Raw genomic sequence first — 14241 nt, 5'->3', positions numbered from 1 at the left:
GCAGCTGAGGACAGGGAGAGAGGCTGTATGCTATGAAAGTAAAAACAGGATTAGTAGCCAGAATCTTAAAATCAGGTCAGTTGTGCAGGCACCTACCACTGAAGGCAGAGACTGAAGGGACTCTCAAAACATCTGGTAAAGCTGGTCACGCTTGCCCAACGTAAATCGGGAGGCCGTGCTGACATTTAAGCTCTGGTCTCCTTGACATGAGTAACACCAGGACTTTTCCTCGTTTTCAAACTGTCATGATGTCTATTAAACGTTGCTAGAATGGAGAACGTGCATAAAGGAAGACAGCAAAGTCTCCAAAGGGGCTACTCGTAAACGTGCTACAGAAACATGGGTAGGGCAAACAAGAAGGACAAAACGGACATCTGGGAATCACCCTGCTTCCCACAGAAAAGCCTGCTTAAAAGCCAAGGGACTTCCCAGGTGGTCCAGTGATTAAGACTATGCACTCCCAACACAGGGGCATGGGTTCGAACATTGGTCAGGGAACTAAGATCCCACACTATGTGGTGTGGCCCAAACAACAACAAAAAGAACTATGACCCTCAAACGCTTCTCAGGACCATCAGGCTTAAGCCCACTCCCCGCCCCTATTCTCCATAAATGCTCTGGGGGACCAGCAGCACTGTGATAAGGCCAAGGCTGTGGGTATCCCCCACATGGACATCAAGGCACTGAAGGAATTCAACAGGAATAAGAAGCTGGCCAAGAAGTACGATGTGATTTTGCCTTCAGAGTCTGATCAAGTAGATCCCACAAATGTGGGGCCCAGGCCTGAAGAAGGCTGGCAGGTTCCCTTCCTTGCGGACCCACAATGAGGACACGGAGGCCAAAGTGGATGAAGTGAAGTCCAGGATCAAGCTCGAGATGGAGATGGTGCTGGGTCTGGCAGTGGCTGCTGGCCCTGTGGAGATGACAGATGAGGAGCTCGGGCACAATATCCACTTAGCTGTCAACTTCCTGGTGTCATTGCTCAAGAAAAACTGGCGGAAATGTCCAGGTTTCATACAGTAAGAGCACCGTGGATCAGCCCCCATGCCAGTACTAAGGCACAGCTTCATAAACCCTAATTCACACGTTGAGAAAGGTTCTACAGACCCCAGTGCTGATATAACCCCGCCTCTGTGGCCTTCACTGTCGGGTAGACTTTTCTCACCCTCTCTTTCCCTCAAACTACCCCCACAAGAGTAAAAAACGTTTCCTAGAAAATGAAACTTTTCTAGGAGTTCTAATGCTTTTCTAGAGAGCAGGGCCAAATCCTGGAGTCTGGAGAAACTCAGTTCACAGTGAACTCCTGCTGCGCTTTTCCCAGGACTTGAGCCCACACCGTGTGGATTCCCCCAGGCTCAGCGATATTTCCCAGAAACAGCAAAACCAGCGTTCATTTTGGCTGAAGCTCCTTCCCTTTGCTTCTTGGTCAGTAAGAAAAAATTACAGAGAAGCTGCCAGCAGTCACCCCTCTCCCCACCGTGACCGTTATGTCGGCATATTAATAATCAAGCTCAGTGACCAGCAGCAGCAGCAGCTCCAAGACAAAGCCCACCCAGAGTTATCAGTCCACCAGCTTCTCTGCAGCTATGCTGGGCTTCGTCAATTAGGCCCTCATGTCCCTGCCAAACAAGTGGGGAGATGCTTTCATTTTGCAGTAAGTAGTAAACTACAGAAGCCATGCCACACTCTCTTTCACTGTGAAGGGTCTAAGAGGCGTTTTACGTGAGTCTTCTTACAGGGCAGCCAACGGTCTTCACATTAGGGAACAGTGCCTAGGATAAGCATGAGGCCTGCTGTCAGGTGAGGCCTCCAGCTGAGATCCAGGGCTGTCTGGATCAGGGTCACTGAGGAGTCGGGGCGGGCTGCTGTCAAATGCAGATTCCTGAGCCCCATTTTAAAGCGGCTCTGGATCAGACGACATCTGGAGGGAGGAGAGCCAGAACATGCATCTTCAGAGCTCCCCAGGCTTCGCAGTCCAAGAATCACCAACAAAGGTGTCTGCTCGGCTCCGAGCCCTCCTCACAGGCTGACAAGTCTCCCAGCCACTCCACCACCAACTAGTGCTATCGAACTTCCTGAGTCCTATAGGACACCCCTTCTTAGTGCAGAGGAGGCAGCTGCCCCGCGGTAGTGCCTGCTGTGCTGTGAAGCGAGGATGGAGCCTGAGAACAAGTAGAAACACCCCAGACAAGACCCCCGGGCGCTGCTCAGAGCTGTGCCCGCAGTGCCGCGGGAGAAGGCTCTAGGAACACACGCCCTGACTGGAAAGTCTACTTCTGGACCAGTTTAAAGGTTACTGAATGATAAAAAATAAACCTAAGACTCCTAAGGGTGGGTATGTGAAACCTCCTGGGCTGTGGCATGGGAAGGGGGCCCTGAGGATTAGAAAGGTGTTAATTCTCCCTAGGTGCAATCTGCAAACCAATCAAAATCCCATTAGAATGGTTAAGGACAGAACCTGAAAAATGATCTTAAAGCTCTTATGAAAACAATGAGTGCACGGCAAAGAAATTTTTTAAGTAAATGAGAAAAACCTTCTGGCTATAAAACCATATAGCAATTAAAATGGAGCGTGATACTAGAACAGGTGCAAACAGAAGACCTAGGAGTCAGAAGAAAACTTGGAAACATCCAGACCTTTCTGGACCGTGTGTATACAAAGGCACTTGTGTGTGTGTGTATGTGTGCACACATATGGGCCTGCACCTCTCTCTGGTCCCCTCTGCAGGCACCTGTGTGTACATACAATCAGGCACGTGTTGCTCTGCATCTTGGTTTTTCCTGCATATACTGTATCTCCGTATATGCTTTACTGTATGAAATGAAAAGCAGTATTTCTTTAGGGTCTGTTCCTAACGGTGAACGGGGTCGATGGCAGGCGTGCAACAGGAAGTTGCCGACGCTCTGGCCAGCATGACCTTGCTTGCCCCGCCCACCCCACCGGACTGCTCCAACCTGCTCTGGGAGCCCTCGAGGCTGCTGTCTCACACCCAGGAGCTTGCTACTGACCGCTCGACAGAAAGTCTCTATTCTGGACACAATCTCACTCTCCGCTGTACAGCTGCCATGACTCCTCACTATCCTGGTGGCGTCATGCCCCCTAGAGAAGGCTTCCTACTTGCCGTGCTCGGGCAGTCCCTATCCTGTGGCTTCTGGAGTGTGGCTCACTGAGGACCCCTCCCCGAGACACCTGCCCCCTCCACCCATGGTGTTCGCAGACCCTGTAACAGCAAGAGAAGAGGCCACACGAGGCATGCTGTCCTGGCCGTCTTATGGACCACACTGGGCTGGGCGGTGCGGGGGCTGCAGCCCAGCACCATAACAAGGGGAGTAGAGGCAAAGAGAGGAAGACGCGAAGCCAAGGAGACAACCTCCATGCCCTGACTTCCACCCCGCAGGGACCAGGGCTCTGGTCAGTCGCACAGCTGCGCCCTGCCACTGAGCTCTTCCTAGAGCTCAGCACAGCTCTGCCCCTCTGCTCATCTCCTCACTGAGAACCAGAGACCATGGCCCAGAAGGCAGGCCTGGGAAAAAATCCATCAGACAAAAAGACAAAAAATAAAGCACCTACCACCTTCCCTGCCACACCACTCTACCCAGGCTGGAACAGAGAGGCTGAGCTGTCTCTGCACCTCTGTATTAGCATGGCGCAGCCTCCACGTTTCTTACAGAATTCTCCGCCTTCAGTAACAATCAACAATGAAGTAAAGACCTGCTTAGCAGGAACAACTTCTGACTCAGGATGGAGGCTTCAAATGCTTTGCAAGCGTCACTGAGCCAAGAGCAGCAGAACACAGCTCGAGTGGGACACTCAGCTGGGACTGGAGTCCGTGGCCACGGGGAGCCCTGCAAAGGGCAATGACTGTACATCCCCAGTGCCTCCCTGTTTCCTTGGAACTAACACCTGTCACAGACCTGGAAAGTCTGAAGGCCACGAGACAGCACGCGTCACACACAGCCTGGCAGGTCACTGCGGGACACCCTACCACATACCGCCACCACCACCATCAGGCCTGCACAAATGTACCTTCCCAGAGCCACGTGCCACAAACTCCAAATGCTGGCAGAGGACAGGAGCGGGCCCAGGGGCTGGGCTCATCACCCAGCACTCACCTGACTTGCTCCCAGGTCTTGGTGGCCAAATGCAGCACCCAGAGGTCCTTGTAGTGGTAAAACTGCTCTCCATCAGGAGAGGCAAACTCCCCACCGAAGAGCCACAGCTGCCCACCACCCTGGGGCACCACCACGGCCTGTTGAGAGAACGGTGATGGGTCAGGGCACAGCCAGACAGCTTTCGGTCCAACTGGAGACCTGTCCCTGGTCACTCGGTTCCAAGCCCACACCCTAGCCTCAAAGGCCTGCCCCTCTGGTTCTGAAGGCCCAGGACTCACAGGTCACACAGGACCATGCAGGACTGCCTGGGCCGACAGAGCCACAAAGTCATTGGGGGCCAGTGGTCAATGGAGTCCCTCCCTGGAGAACTCCTCCCTGGAGTGCCCCCCACCCAGGGAGGGCACGGCTGCGGAGACAGTCTCAACTTGGCTGCTTTTATGTGAATCATGTGAGGGGACAGAATTCACAGAAATCACTTCTGCCAGTACCCCAAAAATGTGGGGGTGCTGCCTAGTCAGTGAATGCCTGTAGGGGCAGACGGCAAGCCAGCCTGCCTCGGTGTCACCAGTCCCAGGGCTCTGGCAGCAAAGCAGGCCACAGGACACGTCTTCACACCAAGTGGCTGAGTAGCTCCTGGCCGGGGGCTCAGAAGCAGTATCCAAGGCAGCAGGCACAGAGTGGCCGGGCAGAAGTGGGCAGGGGCAGCTGGACGCCAGGCGCTACCAAGCATTCTGGGTGAATGCCTCCTGCCCTGGCAAACCTCCATGGACAAGCACACGCTGGGCGGTCAGACACTGGTTCCCAGGACGCCGCCTCTCGGCACCGTCGGAGCACCCCAGGCTTTTGCTGCAGCATAGGCTGTCGCTTAACTCAGCTTAAGGCTGCAGAACCGTGGCTCCAGCAGCATGCTGCCCCCGCCCTGGACGAACTGGAGGGTCCTGTGGCACATGCAGGGTGATGTGGGCCCCCATGCTATCTCCACTCAGCTCTGTGTATCCTCTCAGCACTGACCTATCAGAAGACACATCAGCTTCCTGTGACTCTAAAACCCCAGTGATTTGTAACTATTTCAAATCTTCAAACCAGACATGAAAATTAGCTTAGGCCCAAACTTAACACATTTTTCTGAGTTTAAAGAAGTTTGGGTGGTATATTCATGCCATGCGATACAATGTGGTCCTGAAATATCTTATTATAGAAGCTATTTAATGCCTGGGATAGCATTACAAATAATGCATCAACTGGAAAGAACAGTGCGAAGAAAATATACACCCACACACATGCGCTCAGTTGTGTCCAACTCTTTGCAACCCCATCGACTGTAGCCTGCTGGGCTCCTCTGTCCATGGGATTCTCCAGGCAAGAATACAGGAGTGGGTTGCCATCTCCTCCTCCAGGGGATCTTCCTGATGAGGGATGGAACCCACATCTCTTGTGTTTCCTGCACTGCAGGCAGATTTTTTTTACCACTGAGCCCACTGGCCCACTTTGGAGTGATTAATTTATATATTTGAAAATAAAGCAATAAAAATAAACTCCTTTACATACATATATTCACACACACATATACATACTCACAGTGGTTTTGAAGTAATGGTTTAGATGGACTGACAGCCAACGTTCCCTGGACCTAACAAAGGTCGAACACCGTCCAGTGGCCAAAGCAGGACAGCTCTGCTCCCAGGCCGAGGCGGGGCTTCCCCCACCAGTGTCACCTGAGGCTATACGCTTCCCAGGCATTTGGGTTTCTGTGTTGTTGTCTTCAATGGAATAAAGTCATGTCCAGAAAACCTTAAGGTCACAACTCTCCCTCCAAAGGCCCAAAAAAAAAAGGGGGGGGAGGGCACAATGGAGTCCAAAGCAACATACAGACTCGGTGACTGGACTGTGATGTCAGCCACACGCATCCGCTTTGTGAAAGCTGAGTCCTAACAACCTGCCAGGCCACCAGGACCAAGGAAAACAGAACCCAAGGGACATAGTAAGAAGCAGCAAATGGGCCCTTTTCGTTGGTGCATCTCAGCCCTGGAAGTGCACCTCTCGTGTGAAAGATGCTCAGTTCCCAATGAACAAGCCTCCCCTGGTGCTCAGGTGGAACGAGACAGACCTGTGACTGAGATGTAAGGAAATGCCTTCTGCAGCTCCCCTGGGCACTGTGGGCACAATGCCAATCACCCAGGAGTAGGCATTCTGTAAACACCGACTACTTACTGCTCATGCACACACAAAGGCTGACGAGAACAGAGGTGACTTTTTTAAAACCATAGGGAACTGTTTGTTCTACTGTTTGCAAGAACGCATTTTGTTTCAAGTGAGTTATTGCTTCAGGAAAAACAAACCATCAGATGAGTAAGAAGAAGTGAACTTCAGCTGCGCCCAAACCCCTCCTCCCCCACCCTTCAACTCTCAACAGTCCTGCTCAGTCCACCCCAACAGGAGCATCTGAATATTCTACCCAGGGAGGGTCCCAGAAGGGGAGCACCAGGCAAGACCTGACGAGTGAGGTCCATGAGGCTGCTGGGCACACCTTCAGGGGCCTTGTGGCCCTTTCCTTTCTCTCACCAGCTGTATTAATTTTAGAAAATGGCATTAAATTTTCAAATTACATGCTAAAATAAACTTCACCCCCCAAAAATCTAAGATCTCAGAGAAATGACAGAATGACGGGTGCACATATAAGCTTTCTTTTTCTACTCCTTCTGCCCCTGATTGATTAAAAAGAAGATAAAGAACGTGGCTTCTGTTATCACATTCATTAAACTAGTCCAAAATGAGGAAATTTTTACATCTCAAAATATAATGCAGTGGAATTTGAACTGTAATGACCTCTAGGCAGAAGACTTCACCCCCAATTTTCTGTTTCCCATAGCTCTGATTTGTTGGAAAATTCACAGAGTAAATAGCAAGCCGACCTTACCTACAGGGATAATATTTAGTCCCAGATTCAAAAAGTACTCACAAGATATGCATATGAATCAAAGCCTGCCCAAATGACTGAATTAAAATCTCAAAGACTCTTATGATACTAGTTCTTCAAGGACAGTTAATAACTAATTGAAACAGATAAGAAAACAACACCAAAGAAGCCCCTCAGCCTGCATGCCTGGGGCCCAGGAACTGGCCGGGCATCGGGCAGGGGCACTTAGAGTAGTCCTTGCTAGACCAGGACAGGACTTGGTGCTTAGCCTGGAGGCCTGGGTGAACACGTTCTCAGAGCTGGAGTAGGCTCAGGTGAATGGACTCGAACTTATCAAGAGTCATTTACTAATTAAAACCCAGGCTTACTAAGATCTAGGTTCTAAATCAAAAAGCAGTGCACGCTTCTCTTCCAAAATATGAACCAGTCCAAATGGCTGCAAGCCTTGCTGTGCATGAGACGTCGATGCAGTTCAGACAGGCAGGTCCCCCTTGCGGACCCAATTTCAAATCAGGAGGCTACCTCTGAGCACTGAATCAGAAGAACCACAGTGTGGAGGAATGTTTCAGTCACGCCCTGGGAGGCTGACACTGGAGAGGTTTCACTCTTTCAAAGCTACCTTTTGAGCCCCAACACTGTTTCAAATAGTTATAAGAATGAACGAGAAGACTCCTCTGGCGGTCCAGTGGGTGGGAGTCCGCCTGCCAATGCAAGGAAACATGGGTTCTATTTCTGGTCCGGGAAGACTTCACGTGACGCAGAGCAACTGAGGCCGTGCGCCACAACTACTGAGCCCGCATGCCCTAGGGACTCTGCTCTGTGATGAGAAAGGCTGCCGCAACGAGAACGCACCACAGCCAGAGAGCAGCCCTCACTCTTCTCAACTAGAGGAAAGCACACGCAGTAACAAAGACCCAGCACAGCCGAAAAATAGGAAAAACATGTTCCAGGTGGAGACAGCAGAGTGAGGAGGTCGCCAGCTCGAAAGTTTGTCATGGAATCCTGCATCAGGACCCCAGCATGAGAAGAGGGGAGGCCGACGGTCACATAGACACGTACCTGGTGAGCACAGCGCCTCGGAGGTGGGTTGGGAATCTCCACTTTGGTCCAGCTGTCCTTCCTGATGTTGTAGACATAGAGTTCGTTGTATAGAAAAGTCTGCAGGAAGGAAAAGGAACATCGCGAACAATGCTTCCACACAAGCAACGGCAAGCAGAAGGTAGAGCTCAATCACTAGCTCTCCCTGGGCAGTGTGCTTCCTAAGGCCAGTTCCTGGACCCTCCAGGATGGTGACACAAAGACAAAGACCACCTCTGGACCGCTATGCAGGGAAGCTGAACTCAGGACTCTGGAACTATTTCATCTGTAGCTCTGAAACACAGGGCTATCTGGTCTGCTCAAAAATAAAACGTCGTTTTTATGATGTTAGCAATTGCTCTACCATGTATCAGCACTTTGCCTATTCAAATACCTCTGGAAACTTATCATGAGGAAGGACAGCAGGGCGTGACCCACCTTATGCAGGCAGGGAGAGCCGTGACCCTCAAGGACCCTGGTGGCTTGTCAAGGACCACACCCCAGGCCCGTCCTGCCGTGTGGAGGCAGGACACATGAGGGGGAGTTAAAGGACCAGTGGGTATTTGACATCACTGCCTAAAAGGAATTTTCCTCTAAATGAGACTCATGAAAATTTGAAGGGAAAGAATAAAATATATACTTTACTTTTTGGCCATTGAAATATTCACCTCCGAAAAGGATTAATTCATCTTTCTCAGGATGAGTGGAGAGGGAGGCATTTAACCTGCAAGAGACACAAGCAGCAGCTCAACACAATAATCAAACCACGTGATGCCCAAACTGAGGGCCTGTCTCCCTCCCTCCAGAGGCTGCACCGCCGGGGACCAGCCTGTCCTGAACTTCTGGGAAAGAGGAGCCCGGGCCGAGGACGGAAGCTGAGCCATCGCCCTTAATGGCAGCCGCACCCTCAGGACACTGACACCCAGGCTAGCCTCCCAGGAGGGGCCAGGGCCTCACACACAGCATCTGGCTACAAATCATCAGGCGGGGTGGAGTCGGCGGGCCTACTCCTGTGCCACTCTTCCCAGAGCCGTCCTCCTCCGCAGCTCTGTCCTCCTACATCACAACTGAACTTGTCTTCAGGGGTCCACTGTTCAAGCATTTCAGTATATACCCCAGACTGCTTCCATGTGGAAAACGCAAACACCTTTCTGCTTAATTTCACACGTGAGGCAACAGCTCTGCAGGAATTTTAAGTGCACCCTGACATCTCAGCAGGAAGCACTGAAGGGTATGGCCACGGGGAGGGAAAACATTCTCTGTGCAGAAGCCTCTGGGACAGTGTTCCTGAGGTGTCCTCTACCACATCAATGCCAAACGATGCTTCTCAAAGGGAAAGGGAAAACTGTTTTGTTGTTGTTGTTGTTAACTGGGGATTTATTATACACAGAGACATTCTATAGGCTGAGAAACCCTGTAGTCAAACCCTCAAGTCAAAATAGTGCACCCTGGTCTCCAATACAACCAAGCACCTCGCCCTCACGCTCCCATTAAATTATCTCAGAGCAAAGACGTGGGGATATACACACTTACACTTGGTGATTTTCATGGATTTTTCCTGTAATTCGATGGAGTGGTAGGAAGTGAGATGGTACTGAGGTAACCCCTGAAAGGTCTGTGTCCCAGCAGATCTCAGCTCTAACACCTGTCCTTTTCCTTCAGGAGGCTGCCCAGTGACCTGGTGACCTAGGGCACTGCCAAGGTTTCAAATTATACTGGAACATTACACCTGACTTTTAGGGCAACATACTTTAAGGCAAATGTCATCCAAAAGAACTCAACCAAATCAACCCACAATCAAAGTGAGTTCCCTCAGGGGTTCTGCACAGATAAAGCCTTCACGATCTCATGGGTTTATCTGCTTCAACAATTCAGATGAACATGTCCACCTACCACATGCGACCCTTAGGCTTGACCCAAAGATAACATGACGAATAAAATGAAAATAAAGCGTGACTCCCAGGGGAATTTATGAACTGAAGGACAGGAGGAACCTCTGGGAGCCTAGGGAAAGCCCCTGGTGTCCGCTCAGGAGTGAGCACACTGCTCCTGACCCTGAAAGGTAACGACCACATGCCGGGGCAAGGTCGTGGGGTTCAGGCCATGCCCTGCACCCCACTGAGGCAGAGGGGACACTCCACCACCTCCCTTCCTGATGTGCTGGGCAAAGGCCTCCACTCAGGCCTGAAGGAAATAAAGCAAATCATTTCTCAGCTTAAGAAGACAGCCCTGGATGCTCGGGAGGTTAGGCATTTCCCCTTCTCTGAAGGGCATGCATCTCCTCATCAGGGTCACTTGTCCTCCCAGGCTCCTAGCTCGAGGTGCTCTGTGTCCTGGCCATGCTCTGCCCGGAGCAGGGATAAGGATGATGGAGCCCTGGGTCCTGCATCCAACCAGAGAACTGCTGGCATTCAAGAGCTGAGGAGGCAAGAACGAAGGGATAAGGAGCCAGGGAAAAACCACAGCCTGCTCCTTCCTCCTCCTTCCACCGGATCTGAAATCCTACAAAAGACACTGGCGCTCCTCACATAACTACAAACCCATCTGAAATGGCTTACAGTTTTATGTTTAATGGTCACGCTTTTCCACATGAGAACATAAAAGCGCTATGAATGAGCACAGTGAAAAGCATCGAGATTTTTTAACTTTTGTACCTCTGAGGAGCCTTTAAAAACCTCAGACACATGGAGAAGGAAATGGCAGCCCACTCCAGTACTCTTGCTCTTGCCTGGGAAATCCCATGAACAGAGGAGCCTGGCAGGCTACAGTCCATGGGGTCACACAGGGTTGGACATGACTTAGCAACTAAACAACAACAACATATATGTATGCATGTACAACTGAGGCGCTTTGCTATGTGGCAGAAACTAATAAAACATTGTTTAAAAAAAAAACCCTCAAATACAGATTGTCACCAGGTGGGGTTTCAAACCCACATAACCTCCCTGATGAGCAGCAGGGCTGGCAGACCTCTTCTCCATGTTTCCATGTGACAACAGAGCTGGACTGCCTCCCTCCCACTGGTCAGAGGCAGAGGTGAAAAAAGTGTCTTGTCTTGTAGGAGCTCATCTAGTAGCTTCTAATGATGGAAATGCCCAAGTGCCCGGTTACTTATGAAAACATGGTGCCTGTTTCAAGCAGCTTTCCAGTTTCTACCAAAAAACTATCAGAAGCTACCCTGTAGCTTGCTTACCGTGGGGAAGGCGGTGAGCAGGGTGTTTCCACGACCTGAGTCCTTCTGGCATCGAGAGTCTGGAAGTGGGCTATGAGGGCTTCCAGGTCCTCCTGCAGACAGACAAGCAGTTACACATGGCCAAATGCCTGGGTCCGCTCTCCTCAGACCCCCTGACCTGACCGGATTAGACCTTGTTCCTTCCACTTAAAAGTCAGAGAACCTGACGCAGGCACAGACACTCAGCACCTGAGCTTCCGGCACATGGCATGCATCATCTCAGTCCAAACCCTCACTCCCCACACCCACCAAAGGCCTTCTTCTCAGACAAGCCCACCCAATTTCACAACAACACCTTCAATCACCGCTGGAAACCGAGGCCCAGGCCACCACACCAGCCTGTTTTGTTGTCCACAGAGAAGGGTCTGACATTTCTAAGTTCATTTATTTAGTTTCCACCTTCTACCAACATAACAAAATGTAAGTTCCAAGTGACCCAGACATGTCAGTCTGCTTACTGACATGTGCCTGCACACTGCGGGGGGCTCGTCAACTACCAGCTGCAACCAACCTGTGTAAGAACATCTCCACTGTTACAACTACAGACTTAGAGATTAAGGTGCCTATTTCTGTGCACGCCTGGGCAGTGCTGGAACTCAGACTTCCCACCCCCAGTCCCTGCATTTACACTAGTGTCCCCCGGCCCACAGGGATGCTGACCCACCTGTCACGGGAAAGTCTCCCACCTGCCCGTCAATGCTCATCCTAGCACCTGGCTCATGCTGACACCTGGCATCTGTCCTCCATCGTTCCTCCCCATGTCACCTCACGCCAGCTCTCCCTCAGCTTCCACACTCTGCAGGGCCTCAAAGTCGGTGAGGCGTCCTTCCTGCACCTACATATACTTCCAGGCCATTCTTCCTCCCTCGCCCACCTCATGTCTCACCCCACCTCCTCACTCTCCAGCTGCCCAGACTCCCTCTTGGCTTCTTTCAGCAGAACATCACTTGCCCTGGGCTTGAACAGCCACCGGCAACCCCCCTCCCCGACTGTACCCCCTTCACTCCCAGAAGCAGCCACTCTCTGGAACTGAGGGCTCCTGACTCTCAGGCATCTCTCTAGATACTTTCACTACCCATTAATGTATCCCTAAGCTCTGTACATTACTGTCTCAAGTTTTCCAATTCCACGTAAATGTCATCACACTGAATATTCCCTTGCGACCTGCTTCTTTGCTTTACCCTGCTGAAAGAGCAGCCTGATGCCCCAAGTCTGTTTGCTGTCACGGTGGCAGCACCACACAGCTTCTCCACCAATTCCGCTGCTGCTGAACATCTGACTCAACTCCAAAACTTTACAAGCACTACTACCATGGCTGTTGGAGGACCTGTCTTTGCAGAGCTGGGGGTAATTTTTCCAAGCTAAATCTTTATGTGTGCAACTGCTATGTTTTATCTGCCATTCTTGTATGTACTGACAATTTAAGACCCAACTGACTCTACTAATTTGCAACCTCACAAGAGTCCACAGAAACACCTGTCATCCTATTACTTCTGTGTAACAGCTGACCTGCTTACTCCAAGTCCCAAGTGCAAAACACGCTCCTTTAGGTACTAAAGACAAGTTACTGAACCACTGGCTCTTTCCAGGAAGGGACAGGTGAACGAGGGACTACTGGAACCTTGATGAACTCAGGTTCCAGTCCAGTGTCATTACCTTCCTTAAGGCAGAAGGGAAGACAGGATCAAGGTGGGAGGAAGGCGTGGTTGCAACAAACAGGCCTGGAGGGAAAGCTGCTGTGTCAGTCATGGGGCAAGTATCAATCACGGCACTGATGCACACCGGGCAAGGTCGGCAGGAAGCACTGAACACCCTGTCACTCGAGCGCAGGAGCGACCTTGATGTCTCTGGTTGGGAGCAGGCCTGGTCGCCCCCTTCATTAGAAGCACAGGCCATGCCATCTTCAAACCAAGACTTCGGGGTCTTTGGGGTCTTCCTGGGACAGAACCACCCCATCCCACCCCAGCGCACACCCCCGCCATGTCCCCCGCCTACCTCTTGTCTGTAAAAACTTTAGCGTCCCAGGCCTTCTCGAGTTCCAAAGAATAAATTTAATCAGAAGAGTGGGAAAAGCAAGACAAAATAAAAGTAACTTAGCCTTAAAGTCAGGACTTCTAGTTCCTCTCCAAGGCCTACAGATAATATTCTGAGCTATGTCCGTTGAGCTGTTTTGCAGATACTGAAACCCCTACAAGGTGGAAGAAGTTAACTGCATGCTGCCCACAAGGATGGAGACTCCAGACCAGCTGGAATCGGAAGGTTGATGACGCTGATTTCCAACTACTTCACCATCAACAAACCAGAAGAATGTCCATGAGCTGATGCTGTGACAGCCCCTTCCCTCACCCTGTCTTTAAAAACCTTCCCTGCAAGCCTTTGGGGAGTGAGCTGCTGAGGAGGCAGAGCCCAGGAGATGCAGGTTGCCCAGGCAGCGTGAAGAAATGGGGCTTCAGCAGGACAGTGCAGAAGGGAAGGAATCACTCTGTGTGACTGCCACCTGTGTGCAGATGTCACCAGGTATCTGAGACATGAGTTCTGTGCAGAGCAGAACTCTAAGTTGTCCCTAAAGACCGCTGGCTTAGCCACCTGCCCCCACCCTAGCTGAAAAATGACGGGAGATGGAGAGAGAAAAGAGCCCAACCTCATTATTTGATAGATGACGAAATGGAAACACGAATGCCTTAGGAAGAAAAGGGACAAGGGTATGTGGTCAACAGCTCTGGATGTGAGGTGTCTGGTCAAATTTCAGCTCCCGGCCACCTCACAGCTGACCTGCGTAACCTGTTAGCTTCTGATTTCCTGACTGTCAGGTGGAGATGTCAAAGCTACCTAACTCAACTGGCTGTGAGAAAGCCCAGGGAGCACAAAGCCTGGAGACAGCAAACACTCATTAACCATTATA

The 14241-nt window shown here is 51.0% G+C and overlaps 1 protein-coding gene and 1 pseudogene across 5 annotated transcripts in view; one reads left to right on the top strand and one right to left on the bottom strand.

Moving 5' to 3' along the window:
- The window catches only part of KLHDC4 (kelch domain containing 4), a 32674-nt gene that overhangs the window by 17565 nt on the left and 868 nt on the right, over positions 1 to 14241 (bottom strand). Inside the window, exons 2-5 of one of the 5 annotated variants that reach the window (XM_040253723.1) lie at positions 11301 to 11392; positions 8753 to 8831; positions 8090 to 8188; positions 4114 to 4250 (exon numbers count right to left, since the gene is read on the bottom strand). In XM_040253723.1, coding sequence (XP_040109657.1) covers positions 4114 to 4250; positions 8090 to 8188; positions 8753 to 8831; positions 11301 to 11392 — 407 coding nt within the window. Of the gene's footprint in view, positions 1 to 4113; positions 4251 to 8089; positions 8189 to 8747; positions 8832 to 11300; positions 11393 to 14241 lie in introns of all 5 variants that reach the window. The other 4 variants (XM_040253727.1, XM_040253724.1, XM_040253726.1 and 1 more) reach the window with 4 other exon arrangements.
- On the top strand, positions 514 to 1057 carry LOC120872990 (annotated as a pseudogene).

The sequence above is a fragment of the Oryx dammah genome, unplaced genomic scaffold (assembly GCF_014754425.2).
Source record: "Oryx dammah isolate SB20612 unplaced genomic scaffold, SCBI_Odam_1.1 HiC_scaffold_13, whole genome shotgun sequence".
Lineage (NCBI taxonomy): Eukaryota > Metazoa > Chordata > Mammalia > Artiodactyla > Bovidae > Oryx > Oryx dammah.
Note: the sequence above shows the minus strand (reverse complement) of the source record. Positions and strands in the feature narration are given on the sequence as shown.